Source organism: Astyanax mexicanus, chromosome 23, assembly GCF_023375975.1.
Source record: "Astyanax mexicanus isolate ESR-SI-001 chromosome 23, AstMex3_surface, whole genome shotgun sequence".
NCBI classification, from domain to species: Eukaryota; Metazoa; Chordata; class Actinopteri; order Characiformes; family Acestrorhamphidae; genus Astyanax; species Astyanax mexicanus.
The window spans coordinates 14830068-14843098 of NC_064430.1; the positions used below are offsets into that span (position 1 = coordinate 14830068).

A 13031-nucleotide genomic window follows, 5' to 3' on the forward strand; every position below is an offset into this window, starting at 1 on the left:
ATTTTCTGCAAATAAATGCTTTAAAAATATATATTATTTTTATTTAGAATTTGAGAGAAATGTTGTTGGTAGCTACGTAGCAAAAATCAGAGAAACTGATTCAGAAGCTAAAGTGGTCTCAATTTTTTTTCCAGAGCTGTATATGAACAATAGGCCTATAGCCAGTTGAATTATCACAATTTTTTGGTAATTTTTGCATCACAAAGCATGATGATTTCTATTCATTAGATATCAGAAAAATGCAATGTTTTTGTTTGTGATTGTGTGTATATGTATGTGTGTCATGAACAGGGTTACACAGATGAGCCGGTGTCTAAGATCCTATCTCATGTGGAGGATGGGAACATTGTGCAGCTCGACCGCTGGAACTTACATTTGGAGCCAAACCCAGAAGCAGGGCCTGAGGAGAAGGATGAACAAGTGACAGACAAGGTAGATCCCATCCCCACATCTATCAACACCATTCACTTTTATTTTTATTAGTGATGCACTGAAATATAGCCAAAACCCAACAAAATGAAACATTTAGTCTTGTTTCAAACAATGCCAAATAAAGTTTTTAGCAGATTTTCATTCATTTTGCTTTTTAAACCATAATATACATTAAATATCTCAAATGTAATTATAACTTAAAATATGTATTGAACACTAAACATACCAGCAGACGAACAAGCAAAGCTCAATAATTTCCCTGTTCAGAGGGGAGTATTATCAGCATGTAGCTTGCTCCTGCCTCCGGCTAGCACTGCTGGAGCGGTTAGCAGTTAATGCTAATGCTAATGTGAAATTTGTGAATCTAAGCTCCTTTTAAATAAATGGAAGCGATTTTCTTACCCAAATAAACAGTTTTCAGGAGAGAAATTTGTGTACTCGTACAGTACTCGTTTGACTTAAAAATATTTTTTTTATTACAGTTTTATTTACTTAGCTAAGCTTAGCTTATCTTAGTTAGCTACAATCCACCACCACCCAACGGCCAGACCTGCTGAATTAGAAGTTGCTTATAGTGTCTCTTAAAATGCGTTTTATAATCCAGTGCACCATATGTATGAAAATAGACCAGAAAATAGACGTTCATTCATAGTGTGAACACAAATTCATATGGTACACAAATTCATGCCTTACTTTGAGAATATTTACAATTTCGATTTCTCTTTACTTTGTTGTTTTCTGCTCCACAGCTTCCTCTGGATGTGTTTAATAATTATTTCAGCTTGGGCTTTGATGCTCATGTAACTCTGGAGTTTCACGAGTCTCGAGGTTTGTGTTTTTTATATGAACCTATGATTATCATGTTATCATGTGTGGAATATCTGATTATTTTGTTTTGTGTGTTTATGTCAATGGTTGTGTGTGTGTGTGTGTGTGTGTGTGTACATGTGTCAGCCCTCATTTGTGTGTGTGTGTGGTCAGCTTGACTGGCACTAATTGAAACTCTGGCCTTTCTCTCTCCCTCCCCAGAGGCCAACCCAGAGAAATTCAACAGTCGCTTCAGGAACAAGATGTTCTATGCGGGGGTGAGTGGGACAGGAAGACACCCCTGCAACACACATGCAAACACACACACAAACAATCTCACACACAAACAAAAACAGCTTCTTTTCAGCCCAATAATCATTTACTATCATTTATCTGCTCCAGTGACTGTCAGGAATCAGTATAATTAATGTTCTAAAATCGTCAGGGGATGATGATGCAGATGAGGCGTTCGGATTGTTTATTAAACGTGAATATTAACAGATGCCAGAAACAGCAAATTATTTCTGACAATAACATTAAAAGCCTGTCAGAGAAACGAAAATAAATATTTCTACAGGGTTCCCACTGGTCCTTAAAAAGGCTTAAAAAATCTTAAATTAAAATCGGGCAAATTAAGGTCTTACATTGTCTTAAATGTACTGTAAAATTGCTGTAGGTATTACATTTTCAGACGGTCTGTTTAATGCCGGTGGGAAAGCACATATTTACATTAGCGTCAAGTTAGCAAACCTTACTGGCGAGAGAACTAAGGTTAGTGGCGCGCTAGCTAACATTACCAGCGAGGTAGCTACTGTTACCTTAAAGAGAACTAATGTTATCACTAATGGTTGCTAGGTGGTTGCTGTAGTGTTAATATTTACTGTTTACTAGGTGGTTATTGTGGCATACCAAGGTGGCTGCTAGGGAGTTGCTAAAAAGTTGCTCTGCTATCCTTTGTGATTTGTATCCTTTTGCCAAATGCGTACTATGTTGCTGAAGTCTTGTTTGCAAGTAAGTGTTTACAATAAGGTGGCTGCTGTGGTATTCCAGGTGGTCGCTAGGATGTTGCAGAGTGATTGTGTTATAGTGATGTTAAGTGATTGCTTGGTGGCTGCTATGGGTTTTGCTTTCTCTCCTGTTGCCGTGGGTTTACTAGGGGGTTGCTATAGTGTTGCTAGGTTGCTGTGGTATTCCAGGTGGTCGTTAGAGTGGCTGTGATGGTGTTGCTAAGTGCCTACTATCAAATGGTATCCATTTATGGTATGCTCGGTGGTTGCTGTGGTGTTGCTAAGAGGACAAGAGATGGGTGCTACACCTTGGCAATTGGATTGCTATGATGATAGCTATAATGTTGCCTAATGGTTGCTAGGTAGTTGCTAGGCAGTTGCTATGGTTTTAGGTGGTTGCTTTGATGTCTCAGGCAGTACACTATTACTGTGGTACCCTGTTTTTATGGTTGGGCATTAGCAGTGCATTTGTGTCATTTCTTCTGTATATTTGAAGGGTGCCAGAACTTCTGCACCCCACCAAAAAGGGTCTGTGTGCAGCACAAAAAATCAGAAATCAGAAAAATAATAGCAAGAAAATGAAAGAAATTGAGGAATAACAAGAAGAATATAAATGTGATAATAAAATAGTTGATGCGTAACCATGAAAATTAAAGATCAGTGTGTTCAGTAAAATGAACAACCGTGATTTTAAACTCCAGAAGAAGAGAACGCTGTTATTAATCTGTGAACAGTGATGGAAAGACACATTATTATTTTATGGCTTATGAGGAGGACTGTAGACAGCATGTCATCAGTGAATCAATGGCTACTTAGCAACAGGAGCAAAAAATGATCTTTCACACATGCACTGCATATATTTGCATAAACTAATGACAACTGTTAAGCGAAAGCAGCTTGATTATTAAATAGCATGACTCATTATAGTGATTATGAAGATGATGATGATGATGATGGTGGTGGTGATCTTGATGGTTACATTACATAATGGCACTTTGCTATTTTTTAGACGGCTTTCTCAGATTTCCTGATGGGGAGCTCTAAAGACTTGGCCAAACACATCAAAGTGGTGGTGAGTGGAATATGAGACATCTAAATAACATACACTCTTTCTCTTCCTTTCTCTCTCTCTCTACAAAAGTGCTCTATATTCAGCTCTGGAAAAAAATGATGGGTTTCTTTGATTTTACCAAATTGAAAACCTCTGGAATATAATCAAGAGGAAGATGGATGATCACAAGCCATCAAACCAAGCTGAACTGCTTTAATTTTTGCACAAGAAGTAAAGACATAAAGTTATCCAAAAGCAGTGTGTAAGACTGGTGGAGGACAACATGCCAAGATGCATGATAAAAAATGTGATTAAAAAAAGGGTTATCCCACCAAATATTGATTTCTGGACTCTTAAAACTTTATGAATATGAACTTGTTTTCATGGCATTATTTGAGGTTGAGGTCTGAAAGCTCTGCATCTTTTTTGTTATTTCAGCTATTTCTCTTTTTCTGCTAATAAATGCTCATAAATAAATGACAATATTTTAATTTGTAGTTTGAGAGAAATGTTGTCTTTAGTTTATAGAATAAAACAATGTTCATTTTACTCAAACATATACCTATAAATAGCAAAATCAGAGAAACTGATACAGAAACTGAAGTGGTCTCTTATTTTTTTCTGGAGTTTCGTAGATACTGGATTTAAGTAAGTAAATGATGTGGGGTTGGTTGATGCTGCAGTTGGTTTGCAGGTTTAGGTTTAGCAACAGTATGTGCTGAAAGAATGAGGTCAGCTGACTACCTGAATATACTGAATATAGAACAGGTTATTCCATCAATGGATTTTTTTCTTCTCTGATGACACGGACATATTCCAAGATGACAATGTCAGTCCAGATCTTAACCTCATTGAGAATCTTTGGGATGTGCTGGATGGAGAAGCGCTGCTTTGTGCAGCGGTCAGACTCTACCATCATCAATGCAGCATGATCTTGGTGAAAAATTAATGCAACACTGGATTGAAATAAATCTTGTGAAATTATACAAGCTAAAGGCGGTCTAATTATATATTAGATAGTGTGACCTTTTTTCTGGCCAGGCACTGTATGTTGCATTGCTAGCATTCCTCAGAAACTGAATTAAAAATATCAGTCATTGCCTCGAGCAGAACCAATATCCCAGCTTATCTCAGCGTAATGTTCCTACCCCAGCTCATTGTTTCTATATACAGGCTGTGTGTTCTGTAGGTCTAGTGTAATAAAATAGCTTGGAAGCTATTAGAGCGGACAGGTATGTTTGGTGTGATAGTAATATGTTCACACACACCAACAGGCTCAGGGATTTCCTCTGAAAATAAATCAGTAAACTGCTCCCAGTATTAAGCTGTGAATCAGATAATACTAATAATAATACAGCAGATGTTATGATGGTTAGAATAAGTCCAAATGCAGTGTTGCTCATCAAAAATAGAGCAGGCAAATACCCTGTTTAAAAATGCACAGACATGCTGACTTAAAGCTCACCTTCCGCGAAAATCCGATTTTTCTTGTTTTTTGTGGAATACAGTAGGTCTCTCCGAGTTGAATGTGTACACCTGCACATTAAACTGTTTTGCAGCCCCCATTGTCTGCAGGAGCTAAGCAAAGAAATCCCCCCTCCCCCCCTCCCCCTCCCTAATTTTGAATTATCTTTCTGCCTACGTAGGCAGAAACTCACAGACCAGCCCACCTTGCCTCGAGAAACTCCCAGAGGCGGAGCTGAAGCGACGCAACATCACCGCTCATCAGTTAGGAGGTGGGAGGCAGTGAGCGGCAGAGCGGTGGAGGGGCGTCGCAGTGCTCCTAGCCAATCAGAGGAGAGATATTTGCATGCTGTTTGCATGTATGAATATTCATGAGCAAAGCTGGAATCCGGTCATTTTGGACACACCCCTAAAACAGTCCATTAAAAAAGAGCTATACAGAGACACCTGAGCACTTTTTTTTTTACAAAAACGGCTCACATGTCATTCATTCATACTAGAGACCACAACTAGACATTTTAAAATGAAAGAAAAAACGACGGAAGGTGACCTTTAATGATTTTCCACATCATGATGATTCAAACAAAAGCATGTGTGTGTGAACAGAACAGAACAGAACAGAGTGCGTTCAGCACTTTTCACTCTATCCTACTTTATGAATGTGTAATGATGCATCGAAGTGTTTGTGGATTTTAGAGGGAAGTCCTGAAATATAAAAGCTATGAGTTGCATGGGATAATAAGTGAAGTTTATCAGATCAGATTTGGCTTTATTTGTAAAAAGGATACACAGCTTGCTAGTATGTTAAACAGTCATGCCGATACACGGCCACTCGCTAAAGTGCGAACAGCCTCAAACCATAGACTGTGTATAGCTGAACAGAGCATCGTCTCTCAAAGTGAAGACACCACAGGTCGGGCGCCCCCTGCTGTTCGGTTGCAGAAAGCTGTGTAACCCCACCCATCCCCATTGGTTTCAATGGCAAAACAGACAACTTTTAATCATGTTTTTTTCCCCAATATACTGAAAGTCAACCTCCATTATTTAAATGCAACAGCTAGTGTAACCTCTGCTTATATTGTCACATTTTTATATCCCCACAGAACTCGTTTTTTAAAACGTTATTCAGCTCTATTCCAAAAGGTGTGGTTATTGGAAAAGGGCTGGGTTACACCAGTGACTGTATGGGTGGGACCGTAGACTGTGTGAGCTCTGTGGAGGCAGCCCTCAGGGGCGGGGTTATTTAAATGAATAGACTGTCTCTCCACAGTCTTTCTCCCTCCTCTGGTCTCTACTGCGCAGAATCGGGTGTCAGGATCGCCAACATGGCGGAAGATTTTGGCTTCATTTTCGTTGAATGAATGGGAACAGCGACACAGCGTCCATCTTTTACAGTCTGTGCCTTAAACACAACCCAGAAGAGGCAAACATGGGGCAACACAAGTGACTTGTCACCTGCCAGTCTGAACACAGGGTTAAGCATGATTATGTTGTTAATGCTGTTTTTTCTAGCATTTTTTAAATCAAAATATTGTCTCTGTTTATCACTCTTCTGTCTAGTTCACAGTTCTGATTGGCAGCCTGATCATTACATTGTGCGTTTTCTTACCTGACCTGTTTCATTTATTCTGTCAGTGTGATGGAGCAGATTTGACCTCCAAGGTTCAAGAACTAAAGCTGCAGTGTCTGGTCTTCCTCAATATTCCCAGGTATCATAAGTTTTTAATCTGTCCCACTTTTATTCCTTCTTTCCTAGCTTGCAGTTTTAAATTAGGACTGCACAGTATGTAGTGGCAGCATTGCTACAGCAGTTACATCACAGGATGTGCAATGTCTTGTGATTTGTCAAATCAAATTCTAAAGTCAGTGCAGTGTTTTCCCAGAAAATCTTACGGCACTTCATGCTTCCCTCTGCTGACAACTTTTATGGAGATGCGGATTTCATTTTCCAGCAGGACTTGGCACACTGCCAAAAATACCAATATTCAAATTTTATGAAACATTGATTTTTGTGTTTTCATTGGCTGTAAGCCATAATCATGAAAAAAGTTTCTGAGACACTGATTTTTGTTTTTTCAAAGAAATAAACGCTTACGTTTCACATTTTAAACTGAATTACTGAACTTTTTTAAACATATTTTAATGTGTTGAGATGCCCTAGTATTTAGCAAGATTATTTATTATACTCCAGTATTGGAAACATTGAGAACATTATTAATATCATGAAATGTTGGGTATATCGTGTGTATATAATGTAGCCCTACTCTCAGTCATTTTTCCTGCCTTTTTAATAAAGTGTTTAACAAATACTTTCTGCGTTTTTGAGTTTGTAAGTAAATGTTTAATCATTTTGTATATATAACTTATAATAAGTTGTGTTTTGTAATGTACACGTGTGTGTGTGTTTGTGTGTGTGTATAGGTACTGTGCTGGCACAATGCCATGGGGGAACCCTAGTGAGCATCATGACTTTGAGCCTCAGCGTCATGATGACGGCTGCATTGAGGTCATCGGCTTCACCATGACATCACTGGTACTCACCATATGTTACACTTTAAACTTTTAGGTTAAAATTTTAATCAGTAAAGCTTTATTTATGTTAATTATACCACCAAGATTGACCCCACCTTCTGCCGTAATCTGCCATAAAGATATATTTTTATTTATGGCGTTACTTACAGAAATAAAATAAATAAAAGAAAGGACCTCGGTCCAGTGGTCTCCATAGTAGCGTTACAGCACAACACACTTTCTGGTGCCGCGTACTTAGCACAAGAGGCTCTTAACATTACAGAATTCCGGCCGTAACATATTTCCCCCAGGCCATTTAAATGGTCATCCCCCCATTGTGAGCATGTGTGCAATACCAAACACTTTCTGATATCTTTATACTCAGCAAAATAATTTCTAATTCATAAGTACTTACAACCAAGCTAAGATGTTTACAAACAAGTAAAAAAAAAATTCAATTTATCTGCGTTCTTTATTGCAGCGCCCCACGCCGGCTTTATCTCAACATACAAGTATATGCTAGTATTTAAATAAACACTACAAATAAAAATATATTATAGCATTTTACATTTCTTACATTCATTCTTTTATTCACATTTAAATATCCACTATAAAAACTTGCGAAGAACAAGTCTTAAGAAGAACAAGTGCGATTAATCGCAGTTAATCCCAGAATATTGTTGTGATTATTCTAATATTTTTTTTTTATTAATTAATTAACACCACTATAAATAATAATAAAAAAAACACAAATTAAAACCTAATGTAATTTAGTATAATAGAGTGAATCATTTGAATGGTGTCGCTGTTTCACAGTACTTTTGTTGTTTTTGTTGTTTTAGGCTACGCTGCAGGTCGGAGGGCACGGGGAAAGGTTGAATCAGTGTCGTGAGGTCACGCTCACAACCTATAAGTCGATCCCCATGCAGGTGGATGGAGAACCATGCAAACTGGCTCCTTCTACCATCCACATTTCACTGCGTAACCAGGCCAACATGGTGCAGAAGACCAAGAGACGGACCTCTATACCTCTGCTTAACGAGTGAGTAACATACTGACACTGTAGACACTGTAACTCACACACATACATAGCGCTTTACCACCAAAATAACTCTGGTTCTTAAATCAGTTCCGTTCGGGCTTATAAGGACCATGGTGCTTTTTTAGCGAATCAACCGTCTAGTTTTTTACCAGTTTTAGTGGAACCATCAAAAAGTCACATCGTAGAAGAATCTGGTATTCTTCGATTCCCGTTGCAAACAAGCTTTTCTGGTTCTGGAACCTACTTTTGTTATAGGAAGCGCGGCGAATGGTTCAAAATTAGGTTCGCAAACCACAACAATGCTGGTTCCACATCGATGGAAAAGTGCCAACAGTGAGGTTGAACAATGGCCAATGTGCTCATGGCAAGGTGACGTAAATTAGAGTGAAGTGAGTTGGAGTGAGGCCTGTAAAGTAAACAAAACTGTAATTCTTAAAAAAACATTGCCAGACAAGTCAAACAAGTGCTGGATATCTCTCCTGAAAACTGTTCATTTGGGTGAGTAAAGTGCTTCTGTGTATTTACAATTTCTGTTTATTTACTAATGGGAGATATTAGCTAGCAGTTCATCCCACATAACTTGTGTTAACACAGTAAACGTGCAGACTACAGTCCGATAATACTCATTTTTAAATGGCCAAATGGCTAGCGCTTAGCGGGTAATGCTAATGATGCTCATGCTCCAGCAGTGCTAGCTGGGGTTAGAAGCAGACCACAGGCCAATAATACTTAGCTTTGAATGGCTGAATGGCTAGCGCTTAGCAGGCAATGCTAATACTGCTGAAGAAATAAACTGTAGATTTTTGGGAACATTAAAGTATTTTAAGTTCATGTTATAGTGCGAAAAATACGATACTATCCAAGAAACCCCTTCGCTGACTTATATGGCCATAAATCCTTTCTCCAGACGGCTTTTGGGAATTTTCCTACTGCTGTCCATTGGCTTCTTTCTTGGAGTAAAGTTACAATATGTATCTAAATCTTCTTTCAGGCTTTGGTAAAAATGACTTGGATCATGGTTTGAACTGATGATCTACATCATCGACAAATGTAGAATAAAGACTTAAGTGTTCTTTTGTAAGGGAACCCAACCTCTTCTAGTCTTCAGGATGCTGGATAAGCAATCACAAGCACAACCATGCAATAACATCCTGCTGTGGATGAATCAATGCAAGGAGCCAGAGAGGAGGACAGCATGGAATCAGGCAGCGGGGGAGTGGAGAGTGGGGTTGGGGCAGCAGAGAGGCAGAACAGCAGGAACAGAGAATGACTGGTGGATCCTGTTAACCTCCCTCTTATATAATGTGACTGAATCCTCTGAGGTAAGAGGGCTAGTGTTGAGGAGGGGAAAGAGAATGATGAAGATCTTGAAAGCAAGGATCAGATAAATGTATTCGTATTGAGAGATTGAAGGAGCAGAGATCAGAATCTAGTGATCCTGTGATTTGCTCTATCTTTTTCCAGCCATTCTTAGCTCTTTCCTGATGCTACTTATCTTGCTGGTCTGGAAAAAGCAGGGTACAAAAGGTTAATTTATGGGAAGAGTGGAGAAGGCAGTATGTCAGTAGCAGTTTTCTGGAAGAGAAAAGAAGAGAACGAAGAGTCATGGTGTGTTTTTAGAACTTGGATTTGAACCAAGTTCAGATCATATGTAACGTTCCAGCCCAGATAGGGAGCCTTTGGACGGGTGAAACACGAAGCACTCTGGATCAGATGAGAGACTCTGACTCACTCTGGCGGTACTCCACTCGTTTATTAGTTCATACATGAACTAAGTAGACACCAAAAGCACTTATTAGGCGTTACTACAAAAATAAAATAAACAAAATAAAGGAGCTTAGGTCCAGTGGGTCTAGTGGTACAGCACAACAACTCTCTGCGTCTAACATTATCAGCGTAGCTACCCATGTGCCCGCGCGCCTGGCGCGAGGGTCTCTTAAAGGGACAGTGTACACATAACTAAAATACTGGCCGTTACACATACTGACGGTGCTTTATTTCGCTTGGACCAATGAGAGCACTCAATCTTAGTGATTATGGCCATAAAATATTAGTTTTCACATGGTCAATGTGATTTTAATAGCTTTATCCAACATCACTTTTTATGTTTCCTATTTTGCATTGTTTGAACACAAGAGGGCAGCCCGGAGAACCAGTGGGCATAAGCAAAGGGTGGAAGAGATTCAGTGTCAATCATTTTAGACTGTAGCCAATCACGCGCAACTCTTTTTTTTTTGGCCAGTCAACAGCCAGAGTTAGCTGTCCTTCGTCATTTTTGTTGCACCTCTAAGGGTTTGTTATGGATCTGCTGTGGCTCTTGGCTTGTGGAAGCTGGTGATGCCAAAAGGAGCAATAGAATTTGTATAAATTTGGATAAAGTAAAAAAATTTGGTATTTTAAAATAAATTAAATTCACCAAACGTCAGTAAATACTTCAGTAAAGTTACGAGTAATATCGATTTAAGTACAGTATTTACATGTACTTCATTACCACTCTTCAGCTTATACAATGATATTTTATATTTCCTAAAAAAAAAGAGTAATTTATTAAGAAATTAATCAGCACAGGAGTTAGTTTAAACTTAAACCAGGTGCATTTGGCATTGTTTATACAGTTAAGAAATATTTTAAAAAATCTAATTGTGAATTGTCAATCCAGAATCGTGAATCAAATCAAATCCTGAGCAGAATGCATCATTATACCCCTATTGTTTACATTGTTTACACTTTAGAATTTTTTTTTTTTTTTTTTCATATTTCACATCTGTTTAAATATTGCGAGAAAACTGAATTGTGGACATACTATTGTAAATCGAATTGAACCTTGAACAGAGTGTATCGTTACACTTCTAATGGTCAGGTCTGCTTTTGCACACTATAAATTAGACAAATTCTACAAACAATTTTTTTTATATTTCACTACTGGATATTGTATTTTTCGTACTATAAAGTGCACCGGATTATAAGGCACACTATCAATTTTCTGGTCTATTTTCATACATATGGCGCACTGGATTATAAGGCACATTTTAAGGGAAATAGTAATAAACAAGGGTGTAAAACGAGCACTGGATGTTAATCTACACATTTCTCTCCTGAAAACTGTTTATTTTGGTGAGTAAAGCTCTTCTGTTTATTTAAAGAAAGCTTACATTTCCGATATTTTAATGCGGTTAGCAGCAGCGCTAGCCTTGGTTAGCAGCACTTAGCGCTAGTAAATGTGCTAAACTGAGGAACCCTGAGTGTTCTGGTAACGCACAGCGATATCATTTAGCAGTTCATCTCAAATAACTAGATTTAACACTGTAAAAATGCTGACTACAGGCAGATATACTCACCTCTGAACAATGACAGAGCTAGTGCTGCAGTTAGCAGCTAATGCTAATACTACACCAGTCCTGTGCTGGAAAAACTAAACTACACTAAAACTCCTGTGAGTGTCTTTACTGCTTTTTACAACCTGACTGATAAAATTAATACATAAGGTGCACCATATTATAAGGAGCACTGCCGATCTTTGGGAAAAAAGTAAAGGATTTTAATAGAACTTTAATTGAAGCCTTTTTTTTTGCCATCTGCGTTTTCACACACACACTTACACACTCACACACACATCGCACATTTACTTTATTTTTCCAGTTTTTTTTTTTTATAAATCCGTGACTGGACACAAGGTCATGCTTTCATAGTGTGATTGAAGGGCCTGCAGATGTCAGAGCGTGACAAGGCCAAAACACACTCTCACACACTCACACACACTCACACATACAGTGGAGTGTATTTTGTTAGCTGGGGCTGACAGGAGACAAACAACATAACACACACGCGGCGTGACAGGGATTCAGACAGAACTTTAGGCAACCTCTCTCTCTCTCTTTCTCACTCACTCACTCCCTTCCTCCCTCCGTTGTTGCTGTTTGCATGTTTGTGTTTTCAAGGCCACTTTAGACCCATTTCTTTCACTCAGCCCAGCTAATAAATGTGTGCTAAACGCAGACAAGCCCAATAAATACAGACAAGCCCACTTAATAAGATTATTATTACTCTCCTTTTCTCTGCGCTTTTGTTCATTTCGCAGGCGACTGCCTCTCTGATGAGTTTAGTTACGACTCACAGCTTCACGACCCCTCGTAAATTTCCCCGTTTAAGGAGGAACTGTTAGAGGTAGAGGCTAATCAGCTGGCTAAAAAGATCAAGCAGGCATAGCGAGCTCCATCTCACTGCTGTACTAACCATCTGCTTATCAGGGACTGGACACATTTAAACAAGCGGAACTATCGGGGAATAGACTGATACAGCCTGAGGCTCAGCATCATTTTAATTACACTGTCTGTCTCTCTATGTGTGTGTGTGTGTGTGTGTATCTGTCTGTGTGTGTCTAGATGTCACTTTGCTCAGGTCACTGTTTTCTCTATGTTTACATCAGTCAGCAGTCTGTGTGTGTGTGTGTGTGTGTGTGTGTGTGTGTGTGTGTGTGTGTGTGTGTGTGTGTGTGTGTGTGTGTGTGTGTGTGTGTGTGTCTGGGTCTCATTCTGCTGATTTTCTTGGAGATGTGTGTACACCATATGTGTGTGTGTGTGTGTGTCTGGATTTAACTTTGCTGATGTTATCCTCTTCTATATTTTTGTTTTAGTCAGCAGTCCCTCAGGGAACAGTTTGTGTTTTCTCATTTCCTTAATTTATTAAATAAAAAAATATATTGTTTTATTATTTGGCT

The 13031-nt window shown here is 38.7% G+C and overlaps 1 protein-coding gene across 13 annotated transcripts in view; it reads left to right on the forward strand.

The window, feature by feature from the left end:
• Positions 1-13031, forward strand: part of dgkza (diacylglycerol kinase, zeta a) — a 244352-nt gene that overhangs the window by 147572 nt on the left and 83749 nt on the right. For all 13 annotated transcript variants that reach the window (XM_049471206.1, XM_049471208.1, XM_049471207.1 and 10 more), the window contains 7 exons: positions 292-432; positions 1182-1260; positions 1462-1517; positions 3256-3318; positions 6397-6470; positions 7183-7294; positions 8115-8314. In XM_049471206.1, coding sequence (XP_049327163.1) covers positions 292-432; positions 1182-1260; positions 1462-1517; positions 3256-3318; positions 6397-6470; positions 7183-7294; positions 8115-8314 — 725 coding nt within the window. The remainder of the gene's footprint in view (positions 1-291; positions 433-1181; positions 1261-1461; positions 1518-3255; positions 3319-6396; positions 6471-7182; positions 7295-8114; positions 8315-13031) is intronic.